The sequence below is a fragment of the Malania oleifera genome, chromosome 11, assembly GCF_029873635.1.
Source record: "Malania oleifera isolate guangnan ecotype guangnan chromosome 11, ASM2987363v1, whole genome shotgun sequence".
Classification (NCBI taxonomy): domain Eukaryota; kingdom Viridiplantae; phylum Streptophyta; class Magnoliopsida; order Santalales; family Ximeniaceae; genus Malania; species Malania oleifera.
In genome coordinates this window covers 52,788,159-52,808,235 of record NC_080427.1, presented here as the reverse complement: position 1 = coordinate 52,808,235, position 20,077 = coordinate 52,788,159, and the positions used below count along the sequence as shown (strand labels likewise).

At 36.4% G+C, this 20,077-nt stretch overlaps 1 protein-coding gene across 1 annotated transcript; it reads left to right on the top strand.

Moving 5' to 3' along the window:
- The first annotated feature begins 2,136 nt into the window (after positions 1-2,136).
- On the top strand, positions 2,137-17,514 carry LOC131143516 (protein ANTHESIS POMOTING FACTOR 1). Its single transcript, XM_058091875.1, has 10 exons — positions 2,137-2,397; positions 3,598-3,698; positions 10,961-11,070; positions 11,170-11,236; positions 11,840-11,939; positions 12,218-12,334; positions 12,406-12,543; positions 12,714-12,795; positions 15,715-15,764; positions 17,165-17,514. The coding sequence occupies exons 1-10, from the start codon at positions 2,320-2,322 to the stop codon at positions 17,339-17,341; spliced, it is 1,020 nt and encodes a 339-aa protein (XP_057947858.1). The 5' UTR covers positions 2,137-2,319; the 3' UTR covers positions 17,342-17,514.
- Positions 17,515-20,077: the final 2,563 nt, after the last annotated feature.

The following is a 20,077-nucleotide window of genomic DNA, read 5'->3' as shown; positions in this document are numbered from 1 at the left end:
CCTTTGATGTACTTTTTTATTCGTTGAGAAATATTTTTTGGCAAAATATGTTTTCTAGATTGATCTAGTTGAGAAAAAATATATATTTTTAGAATGATCTATGTTATGAACTGGAGTTCAATAACCAGTATCGAGTTCTTCAAACTCAATTGGCAAAAAATTGACGGTGAAAATTGAGTTTCTTAAATTCGAATTTTTCCGAAGTTTAGTATTGGAAACTCTTTTTTTATTAGAGTGTTTAATTTCTTTTTTTGTGTTTGGCATAAAATTCATCATTAGATCAATTTTGAAGTTGATTTTGGGCTTGATTTAAGGTCGCTCGGCGGGTTGAGAGGTGTGTTTAATTTCGATAGGATATTAGTAAAATCTTTCCGCATGTCACGATGGGATAATGTAATAAAAAAGAAAAGTCAAATATATATGAGGTAAACTAAAAAAAAAAAAAAAAAAGTTTGAATTATATGGAGGTGACATTAGAATGATTGAATGTGCTTTTAGGAAAATAAATATTGTTCAAGATAAAAAACAAATTTGAGTTTTGAATTTTGATAATGAATGCTATTATGAGAGAATTTAAATATTAAGGATCAATCATAACAATACAAAATTGCACTAATATATTATTTTAACATGAAACTTGAATATAAATATAACCTTATTATTAGTTAAAGTGCATTGGAAAAAATATTTAGAATTTACTATTTCATTAAATATTATCTTTAAAATACATAATACAAACAATATTTTAGTGTAACTTTTTTGTGTATTTTTATTAAGAATAATTGTCATATATATGTAGTTTGACAGTAATATCATAGTTTAACGCATTATTTTATATTATTTATTTAACATAATCGATAACTATAAATAAATTTACATGAATAATATAATATTTATAAAAATTGCATGTTGTATGTAAAACTTTAAGAATATTATGAATGCGTACATATGATATTAATTTATTTGTGGTGAAAAATAGTAACTTATTTATAATATATGTAAATAGAAATGTAATATGGTGTATATATATATATTTCTATAATTTTGAATTTAAAACTATATTGTATTATATAAATTATATTGAATTTTAAAAATAATTTCAATCATTTATACTAATTTTAATTTATGTAATGTGTGTAAACAAAAATGTAATACAGTATATATAGTTCTACATTTTTGAATAATATAAATTGAAATTAATTTACATTTTTAGTAGATGTAAATATAAATCAATGATAAAGAAAGTAAGAACTAATAATTTAAATTAATTTTATAAAGTAGAAGTATTGAAAAAAAAAAGTAATGGAAAGTTGTTGAGTTGAAATTATTTTTCAAAAAACTATTTAGTGGGATTTATTCATGTCGGCTTTTTTTTTTTTTTATAAAAAAATTGTCTACTAAGAAAAAAATAAAATTAATGGGATCAATGTAGAGAGAGAGAGAGGAAAATTTAATAAATAAATTTAAAAAAATTAGAAGGGCCTATATGAAACAAAAGAGAGAGAAATTTTAAAAAAATGTAAATGATTTAAAAAAAATTAATGGGGAAAAAAAAGAAAGTAAGAGAAAATAAAAGCTTGAGAAAAAAGGAAAAAACCTTTGATGTAAAAGAAAAGAAAAGCAAAAATATTATACGGATATATATATATATATACACTAAATTGAGATAACATTGCAAAATGCTTCCTATAATTATTATATGGATTATTAGAATACTTTAATTTCTATAATTAACTTTTATAGATTAAAGTATTTATTTTATATATAATTTTCAATTAAAATTAATATAAATAAAATAAAATATCAATTTTTAAAGTTTTTTTAAAAAATAAGTAATTTATTATTATTTTTAATTAATGTATATAACAAGATTGTTCTTGCAGCAAAATGACTTTGGAGATTTAATAGTTAAGTAAAGTAATAATAATTTCTAATTTTATTATAAATATTTTAAATTTCCATTATTTTATGTTTATTATTTTAAAAATTAACATCTTTTTAGTTAAGTTTTTTTTTTTTTGCTTATTATAAGTTTAGAAATATTATCAAACAAATTGCAGATTTTCGACTTTTAATTTTTTAATTTTAATTTCTAATTTTCGTTTACATATTTTTTAACGGTAATAATACAAAGCCGTCCCAGAAAGTTACAACGGTGCGTTTTAAGAGTTTGTATAGAGCAGGTGGATTCCCTCAATCTCCTCATCGCCGCAACGCACGCGGCTACTTCCAAGGCACTGCTCTCTTCCCCATAACAAGAAAACACTGCGCGAGTCAGTCTGCTCTCTCTGACTCTCTCTCTCTCTCTCTCTCGGGTCAATGAGGAAGATGTCCCTCACAGAGCTCGACGACGAGATCGTGCGCAGCATGTCGATAGGCGCCGTTTTCTCGGATTTTGTGAGTTTCGCCCTTCTTAACTTAATTCTTCAAATTTATGCTGTGAAGTTCGTACATTGGCAACTTCAAACTGTAAACTATGGTGGTATGCTTCAAGATTTTACCTTTCTACTAGCGATAATGTATTCTTCTTGGCGATTCTCTGTGAGCCCGATCTTTGGCTTTGCAGAGAATCGATCAACCGGGCAATTCGATTTCTTTTTGGTTGTAGAAGTTAAACACGATAAGCAAATGGGAAGTTGTGTTATGTTTGTTGACAAAGGCTATCTATTTTGTATGTGTATGAATTCTCTTTACTATGCAGAATTTCCTATAAAGTCTGCGCCTTTCTATGGAAACTTCTGAACTTGTATCAAAGGATAATTTTGAAGGCAGTATGATTACTATTGACTGATGAGTTCGGCCAAGTTCACTGCAAGTCATTCTCAACAAAATTGATGCCATCATAAAAAAAATTGTAGTTAATTGAATGAGGTCAAACTCCAAGCTTTAATTGAATATTCATCACTCAAATGAAATATCAATTAAATCCAATTAGCATTTAAAAAAATAAATAAAAATAAAGACACTTCTCATGCTTTTGATAGCTATATAATGGAAAGAACTTAATTATTGCTGCATTTGATTATTGTAGCGGAGTTTTGTTATTACTTTTATTACTGCTACTATCTATTTATTTTGTTGGGGATGAGGATCGGTTGTGGTTTGAATCAAAAGAAAATACGAATGTGGGGTCTTCATACTTCTCAAAAGCAATTTAGTTCTGTTCAAATATTTGTGCTGTCTACCTTCTACGAGAGCCTTGCTATAACACATCACTCAAAATGTACGTACTCAGGCTGTTCAAAGGATTCTACTGCCTCTTTTATTTTTATTTATTTTTGCATGACCATTGTAGGCTGCTCCTTTTCCCTGCTATATTCCTCTAGTACTAGACAAATTTTTCTTGTGTCTCAGTATGTGTGTGCGCATGCTAAGATTTGAACTGTAGACTTCCCTTACCCTACCCTACTAGTCAGGTCCTTTTTAGACTTTCACAAAATCTTTAGTACCTTTGAATCGACTTGCATCATCAGCCTTCACCATTGGAGTTTATGTTTGCTGCAGTGTGTATACTGGGGGTCTAAATTCTTTGTTAAACTTTTATGTAAAATCCTATATATGAACTTTGAAGTTGGAATTATGGTTTATCTTTTGCAGGTTGGAAAGATAAATTCACTTGATTTTCATCGCACTGATGATCTGTTGGTGACGACCAGTGAAGATGATTCAGTTAGACTTTATGACATCGCCAATGCTAAGTGAGTGCACTATTTTGGGATGAAAGCAGTTTTTTTTTAGTATTTATCATTTCTTTATGACAAAATAAGGTGGACTCATCAGAATAGAAAGAATATACAAAGAGGAGAATAAGAAATCCTTCTAAAAAAGAAACAATAGAATAAACCACAAAGAGGAAAAGCAACCATCGGACTAATAAAGCTAGCCAATTCTGTTGAATATTAGAAAACCTCACTCTTTTAAAACAACTAGCAACGACACACCAAAGCGAGGCTCGTCACAAGTTGAGCTTGTTTAGGGCATTATGTTTGCCTGTGACCACTTGTCTTGTGCGTTTGAGATGAGTTTCCATCATGTTAGTGTAGGCTTATTTTTTAGTAGTAGTTTCTCCTTATGCCAAATAAGACAGTATGACTTCTCAGTCACTTTAATGTTTCCTACTGTCAAAGTGAGAATTGCGTAGAAACCTCTTTAGGGGAGGGCGAGTGTTCATCAACTTGTAAAACTCACTAGATATTGTCAACGTATTTAGCCTATTGACCTTACTCGCTAGACACACAATGTTAACAGAGGTGCTAATGAATTGCGCTGCTTCAGTGTTTACTGCTTATTTGCCATTATTTTAACAATTGCTTTCTGCTTCCGCTTACGTTTAATTGAATGATAATGAAAGTGTTTCGTGGATGAATTGTGGTAAACGATAGACTGACTAGTTAAACAAGAGGGCTTTAGATAGCGCTGCTCAGTCCTTTCACAAAGGTGTGAAATAGCTGGTCCATGACATCTGGTACTAGAGCTCGGTTTGTTACTACGTGAATTCAGTTGCCTTCGTTGTGGGATTGGGAAAGCTTTAGCAAATGACCATGGCACCAACCAATGCTGAGAGAATCAGTGTGCTAGAAGCACAGGCTAAGACGACAACCAACAATGTGGTTACAAAGATGGCCCAACTGAGGGGACTTGTTGATAAAGTGATGGAATCAAAAAAGAATCAAGCAAGTTTGATAGGTGAAATGTTGGAGGACTTTCACCATACTGTGGAAACTTTGCAATCTCGAATAGCTGATTTGGATGCAAAGATGAATTTGATGGTTTTTTCTATGGGAAACTCTAACACTTTGGGGTATAGCAATACCAAGGTACTAGAACTCGGGACGTATAAGGGTGCCCGTGATGCCAAGGAGTTGGAGAACTTCTTGTTTGATATGGAGCGGTATTTTCGTGCTATGAGGCGGACTCAGAATAGGTGAAAGTGGTTTCTGCGACCATGTACTTGGTTGGTGATGCCAAACTGTGGTGGCGTATTAAGTACAATAAAATTGAAAGTGGACGTTGTGTAGTGAATTGTTGGGAAGACTTGAAGAGAGAGTTCAAGCCCCAATTCTTTCCTGAGAATGTTGAGTATAATACTAGGAAAAAGTTGAGAGACCTCAAGCATACTGGGTCAATAAGGGAATACGTGAAACAATTTTCTGCTTTAATGTTGGATATTAGGGACATGTCGGAAAAAGATAAGCTATTCTATTTTCTTGAGGGGTTGAAACTGTGGGCAAGAACGTAACTTCATAGGTAAAGAGTTCAAGACTTGTCTGTCGCACAAATTGCCGTGGAACGATTGGCAGACTACGCTGGTGATGCTATTGCTTCGTCCAAAGAGTTTGGCGTAAGGGGAAATAGTAGAAAGTCTTTCAAGAAGGGTAAACCCAAAAATGGGGAAAGCCGACTTTAAAGCATCAACTTCAAAAGAAGCTTCATTGTCTCGAGGGTTCAACACACCCTTGCATGGCGCAAGCCATTGTGACGAAAGGAGACGATGGGAAGTTCCTTTCAGCCATGCAACTCAAGAAGTGGTTGAGAAAAGGTGAGCAGACATATCTAGTCACGGTGGTGGTAGATGAAGAAGTAGGCCAAGAATTGGTGCCTATGATCATCCAAGCTATGTTGGATGAGTATAAGGAGGTGATGCCGAATAAGTTGCTTCATAACTTGCCTCCACAATGGGGTGTGGAGCATGAGATCGAGTTATTGCCCGGAGTGAAACCACCTGCTAAGAGGCCATATCAGATGGCACCTCCAGAGCTAGTATAGCTGAGGAAACAACTTGATGAGTTGTTGGAAGCGGGATATGTTTGCCCTTCCAAAGCACCGTTCGGAGCACCGGTGTTGATTTAGAGGAAACATGATGGGAGCATGCGGATGTTTGTAGACTACCGCGCGCTCAACAAGGTAACAGTGTGCAACAAGTATTTTATTTCGTTGATTGCCGATTTGTTGGATCAGCCGAGTCATGCTAACTACTTCACTAAACTTGACTTGAGGTCAGATTACTATCAAGTAAGGATTGCTGATGGAGATGAGCTAAAGACTACTTGAGTGATGCGGTATGGGGCGTATGAATTCTTGATAATGCCATTTGGGTTGATGGATGTGCCTACAACATTCTGTACCTTGATGAATCAGGTATTTCGTGAGTACCTCGACAAGTTTGTTGTGGTGTGTCTGGATGATATTGTTGTTTATAGTTCCACTCTAAAGGAACATTAAGAACATCTACGGAAGGTGTTCAATAGGTTAAGGGGGAACGGTCTATATATGAAGAAAGAGAAGTGCTCTTTCGCTCAGCGGAGCATCAAATGCTTTGGTCATGTGATTGAGTAATGTCATATTCGGATGGATATGGAGAAGGTAAGGGCGATTCAAGAATGGAAGATCCCAACGATAGTGAAGGAGTTGCGTTCCTTTCTTGGCCATGCCAACTATTACAAGAAGTTTGTAGAGGGGTATTCGCGGAGAGCGACTCCTATGACAAAACTACTGAAGAAGGGTTAGGGGTGGGACCGAAAAGTGCCAGGGAGCCTTTGATGACTTGAAGGATGCCAGGATGAGAGATTCAATTTTTGCTCTTCTGGATGTCATGAAATCCTTTGAGGTGCAAACAGATGCATCAGACTTTGCCTTTGGAGGAGTTTTGTTACAGGAGGGACATCTTGTTGCGTACGAGAGTAGTAAGCTTTGTGAAGCAGAGCTTAAGTACACAACTCAAGAGAAGGAAATGGTAGCGGTGATACGTTGTCTCCGTGTGTGGAGGCATTACTTACTTGGGTGAAGATTTGTGGTGAAAATAGATAACTCGGGTGTTAGTCATTTCTTCACGTAGCCGAAGTTGACACCCAAGTAGGGCTAATGGTAGGAATTCTTGGTAGGATTTGTTTTCTCTTTTGAGCACAAGGTGGGGCGACTGAACCAAGTTGCTGATGCAATGAGTAGGAAGACCGAGTTGGTGGCCTTGCAGATGGTAGCACACTTGACTGTGAGTACTATTACCACAACGATGCAGGGGCGCATCAAAGAGAACTGAGCCAAAGATCCAGTTGCGCATAACCAAATGAAGCTGACCGAAGAGGGGAAAGCACGTCAATCTGGATGGAAGACGGATTGCTAATGACCCATGGTAGCCGACTCTTTGTGCCACAAGCTCGCAATCTGAGGAAGACACTATTGAGAGAGTGTCATGATACCATGTGTGTTGGACATCCAGGATGGTAACACACTTTGGCCTTATTGAAGCAGAGGTATTATTGGCCACACATGCATGATGATGTGGTTGATTATACCCGAACTTGTCTCACTTGCCAACAAGATAAGGTGGAGCGGAGGAAGATTGCAGGGTTGCTAGAGCCCTTAGCAGTACCATCCAAACTTTAGGAAAGTGTCTCTGTGGATTTCATCACCAACCTGCCTAGAGTGGGAGATGCTAGGTCTATACTTGTGTTATAGATAGGTTTTTGAAGTATGGTATGTTTATACCCGCACCAAAGTACTGTTCGGCAGGGGAGATGACACAGTTATTCTTTAAGAATATTGTGAAATATTGGGGTGTTTCCCAAGACATTGTTAGTGACCGAGACTCATGATTCATCGGCAACTTCTGGACAAAATTTTTCAGAATCTTTAGTTCACAACTTGAAATCTTTTCAAGTTACCATCTATAGACAGATGGACAAACGGAGAGATTTAATGGGCTACTAGAAGAGTACTTGCGCCATTTCATCAACGCCAACCAAAAGAATTGGGTGCAACTATTTGATGTGGCGTAGTTATGTTTCAATGCCCAAAAGAGCTCAACAACCGACAAGAGCCCTTTTGAGCTTGTTACAGGCCAACAGTGGACGAGCTGTACAGGGGAAAGAGTCCCAATGCGTACATCTTTACTAGAGAATGGAGACAGAATGCAAAGATTGCCCGAGCCTACCTGGAGGAAGCTTCTATGTGGATGAATAAGTGGGCAGATCAGGGGAGAAGCCCGCTGCACTTCAACGTAGGTGACTTGGTGCTTGTTAAGCTCAATCCTGAATAGATTGGGTCACTATAAGGACGAGATAGGAGACTACTTTGCAAATATGAAGTATCAGTCCCCATCTTGGCCAAAGTTGGGAAGGCCTCTTACAGAATCGGCCCTCTCACTTAGATGAAAGTGCATCCCGTGTTTCACGTCAGTTGCCTTAAGACGTTCAACGTTGACACTGAAGATCTGATCCGAGCATAAGTCGGCCAACCAGAGCAGAATTGAAGACAATGCAACCTGACAGACATGAAGTTGAAGATATCCTTGCAGACAGAGAGTTCATATCCTCAAGGAAGAAGCGGCAGGAGTTCTTAGTGAAGTGGAAATGCCTTGGTGATGAAGAAATCAGCTGGATTTCTGCGGAAGATATGCAACCGTTGGTGGACAAAGTAAAAGTGTACCTATCATCAAAGTCTACGAGCACGTCAACCGCATAAGTTGAGGAGTGTCACGAGCCGAGCTTGTACACGACATTATGCTTTCCAGTGACCGTTTGTCTTGTGTGTTTGGGATGAGTTTCTATCATGTAAATACTAATGTAGGTTTATTTTCTAGTAGTAGTTTCTCTCCATGCCAAATAAGGCAATATGACTCCTCAGTCACTTAGATATTTCGTAGTGTTAGAGTGATAATTGCATAGAAAGCTCTTTAGCGGAGGGTGAATGTTCATCAACTTGTAAAACTCACTAGATATTGTCAATGTGTTTAGCCTACTAGCCTCTCTCATTAGACACACAATGTTAACTGAGGTATTGTTAATGAATTGCGTTGCTTCAATGTTTACTGCTTACTTGCCACTGCTTTCATAATTGCCTACTGCTTCCGCTTACGTTTCATTGAATAATAATGAAAGTGTTTCGTGGATGAATTGTGGTAAATGATAGGCTGGCTAGTTAAACAAAAGGGCTTTCACTAGCGCCGCACGGTCTTTTCACAAAGGTGTGAAATAGTCGGCCCGTGACACCAAGCAATGAATCTTCTCCAATAACAAAGAGGAACTCATCTTTTTCCTCATAAAAATTAGAGCATTACTCTAACCACAAACCCCACAAATCTGTGAAAAATCCACACATCACAAAACAGATGCTGCCTTCCTTCTGCCAAAACTAGGACAAAAAGATTACTAGCAATTTCTCCACCAACTCTGGACAGACTCAACTTTCTCCCAGGAGAACATAAGGCAAAAAGCTTATTGCAAGTATTCCAAGAAAAAGTACAATGCAGAAACAGATCAGAAGCTGTTTCTGAACTATCAGGACATAAAGAATACGCATCAGGAGAAAGTGTCTTTGGCATGTTGATCTGCAATGCATTATGATGGAAACAGATTGTTTTGCAAGAAAGTTGATCTGCAGTGAATGGTTGGTATAGATGTTGATATATTGTTTATACTGTAGTGCTCTGGAAAAAGAAGGAAAAAGTAAAATAATTTCATCACATGATGCTTCCTACACACTACTAGTCAGTAGTATCCTATGCATTTCTGCTTTGAAGGATGTATAGGCCAGTTATCTCATATGTGAGAGTTGGAAAAATATTCGATCTTTCAAACTGGTTGTCATGGTGACTGGTGTAATTTCATTCAACAGGTGGATACTTGAATATTGCACTTCAAAGAACCTTGTCTTTTGAGGCGGACAAGCAGTAGTTCCTATGTACTTAACAGAAAAAGGTGCTGTTACAAATTTCTCCATATTGGTGATTGGGTTCAAGTATGCGGAAAAGCATAGGGAGGTTGGTTGAGTTTGGCTACTTTTGGTAGTGTTAAGAAGGTTTAGCATCCTTGGACAATTTAAAAAGTTAAAGAATGGAAAAACCAGAAGTCAACAGAAGTAAATAATATATGGTGACTGTAATATTTTTAAAGCTAACTTTGTCATCTAAATTTGTTTAAGGTTTCTCATTGATCAAAACTTAAAAATTGTGGTTTTAGTATCCATTTGGCATTGATTTGGTATGGATTATTGAAAATTTGAGTACCCATAATTTTTTATAATTTTATATATTTTTTTGTAGGACTCTGCTTGACTGAATAGTATTCAACTGGATTCAATTGGATAATTATCCCATCTCGTTTTTGATAATTATCCATTCAATAGGATAATTCTCAATTTGAACAGAAAGCAAGTTTGAGGGTTGATGTATCATCAGAGAAGTGCTAAAAAGCAAGGTCAATGACTGTTGGTTGTGGTTGAAATAGGATTAAGATAAGTTGTCATGTTAATGTTTGGTTGGTTCTTTTTTGTGAGGTAGGTTTTAGTTGGGGAATGCATCATGCATCATTAGTATGGATTATGGCCTAGATCAAAAGAAATTTGTGAAGACAAAGTTTAAGTAAAAAAATGGGGTGAAGCAGCAGGAATAGCTGAGTGTAGTTGAGATGCACTGCAGATTCATAGCCTAGTTAAGTTGCACCATGCATTGAAGTCATGAACTAGTGATAGAGAAGATTCTTATCTTTCTTAGATCGCTCATGACTTGACTGATGGAAGGAAGGAGGGGGTTATGGTCTGATAGTTTGTAATAACATTGCAGTTTAGATGTCAATATATAAATTACGCATCTAATGAGTCTGGTTTCTTAGGAGGCTATTCTATTTTGTTAGTAAGTTTTGCAAAACATTAATTCTTTTCGTCAAAAAAAGAAAATTAAAGCAACATCGCCCTTTTGTAGAGCTTAAAGATAAAACATCCTTAAGTCACATAATCATTAGTTTCCTTTCTTTGGTGCCTGCTTTCATTTTATGCTTAAATGAATTAGCAAGTTTAGATAATTGAAAAGAGAATGCACTAATATGACAATGGGAAATTTCTGATGTGTGTGTATTTATTATTGTTATTATTATTAATTTTTTTAAACCTCAGAAAGCTGGCAACTTGATCCCTGGCTAAGACATAATAAATTTTTCGTCTCTCGCTATTTTATTATGAACTTTAGGTTACTGAAGACAACATATCATAAGAAGCACGGTGCTGATCGTATATGTTTTACTCATCACCCAAGCTCAGTTATATGCTCTTCTAGATACAATTTGGATACTACTGGAGGTGATTTTTAAGTGTAAATTTGATGGTTTGAGAATTTATTTTATGATTACATATATTTGAGTAAATGATGGCGACTGTTTGTTGTTGTTTCTCTTCTAGAATCTCTGCGCTACTTATCTATGTATGATAATCGATGCCTTCGGTATTTCAAAGGGCACAAAGAAAGGTACGATTTATTAATAAATTTTGATTTTATTTTTGTTTGGTATATAATGGGCAGTAGAATTTGTACATTTGATGTCTAGATAATGATGGGAATAGAGAAGAATGTGTAAATGATATTTTTGAGATCTCTTCAGTTTCTAGGTTTTACATTTGAAATACCTAAACACTCCTTGATATTTTTACACCAGATTACCACAGACAATATGCTAAACTTGTTCTCAGTAATTTTCCATGATTAACATATGTAAATACACACATTTGCTGTCTTTGTTCTATTCTTGCTCAGGCAATTTTATTTAGTGTATAAACAATAAAGTAGTGGATCATAATATTATGTCTGGAGTTTGATGGTGGTGTGGAGACCTGGTCTGCTCTGTTTTTTATTGCATTGCAAAAAAAAAAAAAAAAAAAAAAAAAAGGTAAAGGTAAGGAATAAGACACTGCTCAAACAAAAACAGCTGTTAATGCCAGAAAATTTTTCAGATTGTGGTAGTAGTCATAGTAGTAATGGTAGTATTGTAGTAGTAGAAGTAGTTGTTGTTGTTTGGTGCTAGGTACTGATGCCGGTTGTTTTCTAATATTTCCCTCTCTGATTGGCTTGTAGAGTCGTTTCCCTCTGTATGTCTCCAATCAATGACAGCTTCATGTCGGGTTCTCTAGATCACAGTGTGAGAATATGGGATCTTCGTGTAAATGCTTGCCAGGTTAGTTTTAGTTTTTATATGGGTGAAATCTACTTAAGAAATGATGAAGTACGTCACTTGATGGAAAGGTGCTATTTAGCTTGCTAGTAAAGTTTCTGCAGGTTGGTATCAGAGCCTTGCACTCAAGCCCTGCCTTCATGTGGGGGTTTTGGGGGAGGGGGGTATGAGTACAAGGGAAGGTTAGTAAAGAGAGAAAAATAAAAAGGGCAGTTTGTTGATGTGTGCTTCAATTTGTCAATTATGTGATTGTGATTTGTGCTTCTTGTTTAGATTTTCAGGGACTTTTACGCCTACGTGGTAGACCTACAGTTGCATATGACCAACAAGGGCTTGTCTTTGCGGTAGCAATGGAAGGGGGTGCTATTAAATTGTTTGATTCACGTTCTTTTGACAAGGTTTCCAATCAGTCTTTGCTTTTGTTTCACTTTACCTTTGTAGCAATTTTAACAGTGTTTTTCAATGGCAGGGTCCCTTTGATACCTTTTTAGTTGGTGGAGATACAGCGGAGGTTTGCGATATTAAATTCAGCAATGATGGCAAGTCGATGCTTTTGACAACCACGAATAACAACATATATGTTCTCGATGCGTATGGAGGAGAGAAGGTTACCTAACCTATTTCTTTTATGCTCTCCTACTTTTAAGAGAGTAAGCACTTATTGTTTTAGGGTTAAAATTTCCAGTCAAAGTCTGTCAGGTTTGTTGCTTGGTGATCTTGAATGCATTAATAATGTTGGAGATGTTGCTTATTGATAACAATGTTTTTATTGTGCAGCGTTGTGGATTCAGTGTGGAACCATCACCAAGTACAACCATGGAGGCAACTTTTACCCCAGATGGCCAGTATGTAGTCTCAGGTATCCATTTTTCACTTTTGAGAATAAATGCTACAGTATGCCCAACAATGTGGGATTTATTTTTTCCTTTTTCCAATTACATTTCTTGTAAATTAACCTATTTGCAGATTGCATTGAATTTCCTCTTTTCCTTTTGACTGAAGTTATTGTGCATTTTAAAGAAATTACCATATGTCCAGAAATATTTCATATTCTGATTGTGAAAATATTTACCCAGTATGTATTTATGTATGCTGTAGAGTGTAGGCTGAATTATTTAGGTAATTGTTCTATTACAAGTTTACCTTAGAGCTTAAGCTTTTAGATTGTGGGCTAACAATGTATATTAAGCTTTAACACTGCCCTGCACATGCAGCCCGATAGCACGTGGAGAGATAAACAGACGACAAATAACACCCATTACAGGAAATACAATAATTTTTAAACACCGCACAATAAGTGCAACCTGCTGGCAGCAAGACTAGAACCCAAGACCTCCTTGTAACCAGCTCTTAATGTTATATTAAATTACCTCTTTACCTAAAAGCTTAAGCTTTTAGGTTGCGGGCCAACAGTTTATATCAAGCTTTAACAGTGATTAACAACATACTTGTGCAAGCATGTCAGCATTAGTCGTCTGGCCTCTGAAATTGTGGAATTTTTGGTTTTGTAATGTTGTGTATAACATCATGTAACATATACTTTAGATGGCTTGTTCTGAAATGAAACCTTAATGTGTGAAGAACAAATAATCTTCATTGTCTACTATAAATTGGATACCTGCTTGCCATCACTCTATTAAGTTTCCATCACCATCCCATTTAGTCTTGTATTAGTTACTCTCATTTTCTCTCTCTCATATATATATATGTGTGTGTGTGTGTGTATAGAAAATTATTAAAACAAGAATCTATGAACTTAGATTTATGATTAATCAAGCTGGCTAATCTGTTGTGTTTTTCTTGAACTGCACCTATGGCCATCTTGTTTTGTGCTTAACCTTTTCATAAGGACTTCAACCGTGCAGTGATTCTTTCTCTTATACCCAACGTTCCATACTATGATAAGCTGTGGTTACATGACTGGGTTATGTTATGATGCAATCTGTGCCATTGAAAAATCTTTTGCTAATTTTTGAGCTGATCTCTAACTGACGTCAAATTAGAAAATAGTTAGGTAAGGATGCATGTTGCCTTTATCACCTCCATTTTATGAATTTGGGTCTGTAAGATCTTTCAGTTGATTACAACTCAGTCCAAGAATTTTCAGCAAAGAAATCAAAATAGATTTGTGTTGGTAATTAGCTTCAAGAAAGAGATTGAGGTATAATGAGGAGCACGGTGTGATTTTAGTGGTCCTCATTCGATTGCCCTACTCTAGAGTCTTAATTTCTTTAGAACGACTGACCTAGGATTAAAACTGGCACAATATGGTCTACTATGTTATTAAGACATGCTAGGTCCTTACATCAATAAAATTGTAAGTGAACCACCGAAGGGCATCACCTTTGTTTCCAGGGGCAGTAGAGGAGAAAACAATAGAATTATGAGGTCAACTATAGTTTAGAGACATGGCCTTAGAGGACGTGGGAGGCAAATCTAATCACTAAAGCACTTTTCTAATGTTGAAGCACTGTCATGCACCTTTCTTAACAAGGAAACCAGCTTCTGAATCAAGCTTATATGGAGACCTAAGCAAATATAGCACTCCACAGTTCCTCAACAGAATTCTATGATAACTCAATGAGATGTGGTGCTTCTAGGAACCCCCCTTAACCTGGTAACATCAGCAAAGTCCTTAATAAGAGTGATTCAATCTATTACTTATTGATTTGCCCCAAAATTGGTGTTCTAGGGGCCAGTAAAAAGTCTTGCAACTGTGATTTCTAAGTTTCTTTTTACATGGTTATACCCAACTGATCTTAGGTTATGTTTGGTTCTCGAAATGTCTGTTCTAGGAATAGAATGGTTGTAATAGAAGAATTGGATAGTTTAGACAAAACAATGCATATTAGTATCATGAAGCAAATGTTTGGTTCTCGAAATGTCTGTTCTAGGAATAGAATGGTTGTAATAGAAGAATTGGATAGTTTAGACAAAACAATGCATATTAGTATCATGAAGCAAATGACGATGCAAAAATTTTATGAATCCATAACAAAGAATAGACAAGGAACTGCAATTCCCAAGTTTTATCCTTGGAATGTCTATTCTGTTCCTATTCTATTCCATGTCGGATGGAATAACACAGAATTTTGCATGAGTAACTTCTTTCTAAGTTATTACAGCCCTGTACAATCTTCACTACATTCTCATTGTATTCCATCCTGTTTTTAGGAATATGCATTCTGCGAACCAAATGTAAACTTAGTTTGCTTGGGAATGCCTTGAACAATTTGGTTTGGCACCTACTATTCTGAATCATTCTTAAAATGTTGACGTATTTGTAAATAGTGTTGACAGTATATCACATGTTCACATGGTGTCTGTTCTTGAGTGATGACAAGGAGATTGCTTTGGGGTTAAATGCTAAGTATGCATAATTTATTTAATGGGATTAGCATCTGTGACCATAACCATTTGCTGGGAATGCATATCCAGGAGCAGCCATATAGCAGCAGCAATTACAAACGACCCCGTATCTTTGTGGTACATTGTAGTGCATAAATTTTTCAGCTGATGTCCCAGCAACATATTTACAAAAAACTGAAATTTGCAGTCAAGACTGCTCTAAATTGACTCTTGCTAACGCCATCTATTATCTGCAGTTTTTATCTCTAATATTTTCCCATTTGTTTGCACTTTTAAGAGTGATTTAAGTTTCGAGTAAATTCAGCAACAAATTTTGTTAGGGACATGTGTTGCCCACTAGATTGTTCCCTTCTCGGGCTCTATCTATTTGAAACATTGAAACTGAAGTCAGTCTTTGTCTCTGTTGAAGGCTCAGGAGATGGAACCTTGCATGCCTGGAGCATCAACAGGAGAAATGAGGTACCTTTGATTAATCTTCTGCCTGAGTAAATTTTTTTATATAAGTTGTAAAATTGAACAAATGGAGTTACTTATGCTTAGCATATGCTCTTTTTCTGGCAAATTAAATGGACTTATATCTGAATATGGGTCAGTGTTTTTGTTACTAGCACTGAATCAGAATGGCGCTAAACAACAAGATTTATGCCTGAATGTGACACATTGTGTTTTGCATATTTACTGGATTGACAAGGTGCTAAACAAACAAAACGTGCTTAAACTACTCTTTTTCCCAATTTTTCTTCATTGATGGGCCTTTTGGGTGGGGCGGGGGATGCGCATCCCTGTACAACCTCCATATCATCTGGTGAGTTTTGAACCTAGATCCTTAAATTTTGTTTCTTTGTTGTTTCACTGATTGACGATTTGACAATCATTTGATTGGGAGGATGGAAAAGTTTTGGAGGGAGATCTAATTTGATGTTGCCTCACACTCAGACTTGAAAACACCACAAAAGGCAAAAAAGATGACTGGAGTTGCCTCCTGGAGCATCCTCCAATGCCCAAGTTGGTGCACAACGGGATAAAAAAAAAAAAAACTAGGGTTTTTATGCTTGAATGTGTGCATACATTTTTTTCTTCTGTCAGACTGTTTTGTATGGACATTCTTGGGGTTCTCTAGATTTTGAATTGGGATTCCCTTCCTACCCTAGCTTGAATTGGTTTTGTTTCTTAGTGGATGTGCCTGAGGCTGGGATCCTTTTTTTCCATTTTCAGGATATGTTATTCATTTATGCTTTTCAGCTCCGCAAATGGCCTGTTCTGGCTTGCCCAGCCAAATTTTTACCCACATCAGAAGGTTTATAACTGTCTCTTAGGTTATGTTTGGTTTGTAGAATGCCTATTCCCAAGAATAGATTAGTTTTAGTAGGTTAGTTATAACTAGTTATACAAGAAATTATGTTGCTACTATAAAGCAAATAACAATGTGAAACTTTTATGAGTTTATAATAAAGGAATAGATAAGGAATAATCATTTTCAAATTTCTCCATAGGAATGTCTATCCTTTCTTATTACATGTTGAATGAAATAATTAGGATTATACAAGGAATAACTATTCTCTTGATTTCCAAAATTTAAACTATATTCCATCGTATTCCAAGGAATAGCTGTTCTACTGAACCAAAAGATCCTGTTAATTCTGAGGAAAAAGTTGTCCTATCCATCTAATTTTACTTCAAGAAACAATACGACAGAAAGCAAGTTACCATTTCCCAAACACATTGGTTTTCATTGGATTCTAAAGAATCAAGATTTTTGTGCAATTTTGGTTATGGGATTGTCATCTCTTCTCTTTTTGCTGATGAGATAATGAGAAGACACTCTTTTTAACATTTTCACCAACTGCTTCCCTCCGCAGGTGGCTTGCTGGAACACCCACATAGGAGTTGCAGCTTGCTTGAAATGGGCTCCCCGCAGGGCCATGTTTGTTGCTGCATCTACTGTTCTCACATTTTGGATTCCCAATGATTCAAAGCCAGAGCCTCCAACCACGGAACCTGAAGCTGGAGCTCAACCTGAGCATATTTCTCAGTGAATCCTTTCGCTTCATGTTAATTCCCCTACAATGTTGATCGCCCGCCTTACCTCAATCTATAACTTGGTATCAGGCCTCTGAAAATTATAAATCAGGCCCTCGAAAATTTTGATCGAAGCTGATGCTTTGGCACGAATTGAACAACTTTGAATGACGACTGATCCTTTTTCATCTACCTTCTTTTAAAGTTAAAAGTTTCTGTTTGGGTTGAAAAATTCTCTATAGATTGGGGAGAGGGTAAAGACATTTGTTGCAGCTTATTGTGCACGCATATAATACTTTTCATTTTCTAGGCTGGAAGACCTCTCCGCTGGCCGTCGATGACTGGAATGTTTTGATTAAACAAATGAAATTACCTGTGAGTTTCATTGTCCGCTGGTTTTCATGGAGACCCGAATTTACTTAGTCATCCAACAGGAAAACAGTTTTGACGGGAACAAAACCAGAAAAAAAAATGTCGCATCTTCCCTGTGGGCAGTCTCTTTTTTGAGTTTGAAGTCAAATATTTTTCATAGGTTTTTTCATCACGTTTTTTTATGAAATTTTACAAAGATACCCCGACATGGCAAGGCGCCCTTTCCTTTTTAGAAGTGGAAAGGATATGTACAACAATAAAAAAATTAAGCTTTAATCTCACTAAATAGGGTCGGCTATGTAAATCATTTTTTTGCCAATTTATGTTGGAAAGGATATGTAGGTTCATAAAATATTTATTCTTATGAGTAAATGGTCGGTTTGGATTTTATAACTCATAAAAGAATTTATGTTATCATCCTCATAAAGAATTTGTGATGGTCTGAGGGCAGGCCTTGGTCACGGTAATTTTATTTCTTTATGATTGGTTGGTCATAGATTTGAAACAAGTTCTGCATAAAAAGTAGATAATCATTTTCTTATCCTCGTAAAGTGGGAGTGTAGCGTCTTGTTAGGAGAGAGATCAATAAACAACCACAGCGGAATAATTTTTTTCCCTATATGCAAGTAAATATAGTGCATCTCTATTTTTATATGTGCTGGAAATAATAAGAGAAATAATCAATCACACCAAGCCACAAGAACACAAGTAGTTTTTTTACGTGGAAAACTTCCTTGGTGTGAGGAAGAAAAACCACGGGACCTAATCCAGTTAAAATCTTCTACTATCAATCAAATAATGGGTACACAAAGTCTTCTCTAATCGTAATTAGAGGATACAAAAATCTCTCATCAAGATATCTACAATCTTGGCAAATACAAAGAAAATTGGAGAGAATATACCAAATTCGCGGTTACTGTTCACGGAAAAAAACCCCAACTCCCGAGCTCCAAATCCGATCTCCATCATTCAGATTGTAGCTCCTTGAGTCGTGAACCTCTCCTCCAAATTTCAGCTCGATCGGACCACAGACGAAACGGAATCAAAGTTTTAATGAAATCTGGGCAGCATGAGAAAAAAAATCACGTTTTTCTCTCTTTCTTTTGAGAAGTGACGGCTCCTCTCTTCTCCCCTCTCTTTTTACAACTTCCTTTAGGTTTTCCACACTAAAAGGGCTGGGCTTTGGTCTTTTAATAAGGCCCACTTGGGCTTTCCTTCACATGGAAGGAAATAACCTAACAAATCTCCCCTTTTCCGACTATGTGGAGGGAATCGCCATCCCGACGATCGAACAACAAATTTCAAACTTCTCCCTTGGTAGTGTCTTTGTCAACATATCAGAACCATTATCATCAGTGTGAACCTTCTTAAGTTTCAATAACTTATCGTTCAACGCATCTCTGATCCAATGGTATCGTACATCAATGTGCTTCAATCTTACATGGAAACTGGAACTTTTAGCAAGATGAATAGCACTCTAGCTATCACAAAACAGCACATACCTCTGCTGCTCGAAACCAAGTTCTCTCAAGAACTTCTTTGCCCATAATAACTCTTTAGTCGCTTCCGTTGCTGCAATGAACTCTGCCTCTGTCGTAGAAAGAGCAATGCACTTTTGAAGTCTCGATTGCCAAGCTATAGCCCCACTTGCAAAAGTTATCAAATAGCCCGAACTAGACTTACGAGTGTCCACATCCCCAGCCATATCTGCATCTATGTAGCCAACTAACAATGGTTGTCTATTTCCCAAACCAAGTCTCAAACTAGAAGTGCCTCGAAGATACCTCATGATCCACTTCACTGCATTCCAGTGCTCTCTTCCTGGATTTGACAAGAATCGGCTAACTACACCGACTGCATAGGCTATATCTAGTCTTGTGCAAACCATTGCATACATCAAACTTCCTACTGTTGAGGCGTAAGGAACTCTTTCCATGTCTTCCTTTTCCTTATCTTTAGAAGGACATTCCTTTGTACTTAGTTTGAAGTGGGTAGCAAGAGGAGAGCTAACCATTTTAGTTTTGTCCATATTGAACCTCTAAAGCACTTTCTCAATGTACTCCTCCTGTGACAAATACAATTTCTTGGCACTACTGTCACGACTGATTCTTATGCCAAGAATTTTCTTTGCTGGCCCCAAGTCCTTCATAGCAAATGACTTACTGAATTGCTTCTTCAACTGGTCAATCCTTGAAGCATTCCTGTCAACAATTAGCATTTCATCCACATAAAGCAGTAAGAAAATAAAATCATCATCAGAGAATTTCTGAACAAATACACAGTGATCTGAAGTTGTCTTCTTGTAGCCTTGCTCCCCCATAACAGACTTAAACTTCTTATACCACTGTCTCAGTGCTTGTTTCAAACCATATAGGCTTTTC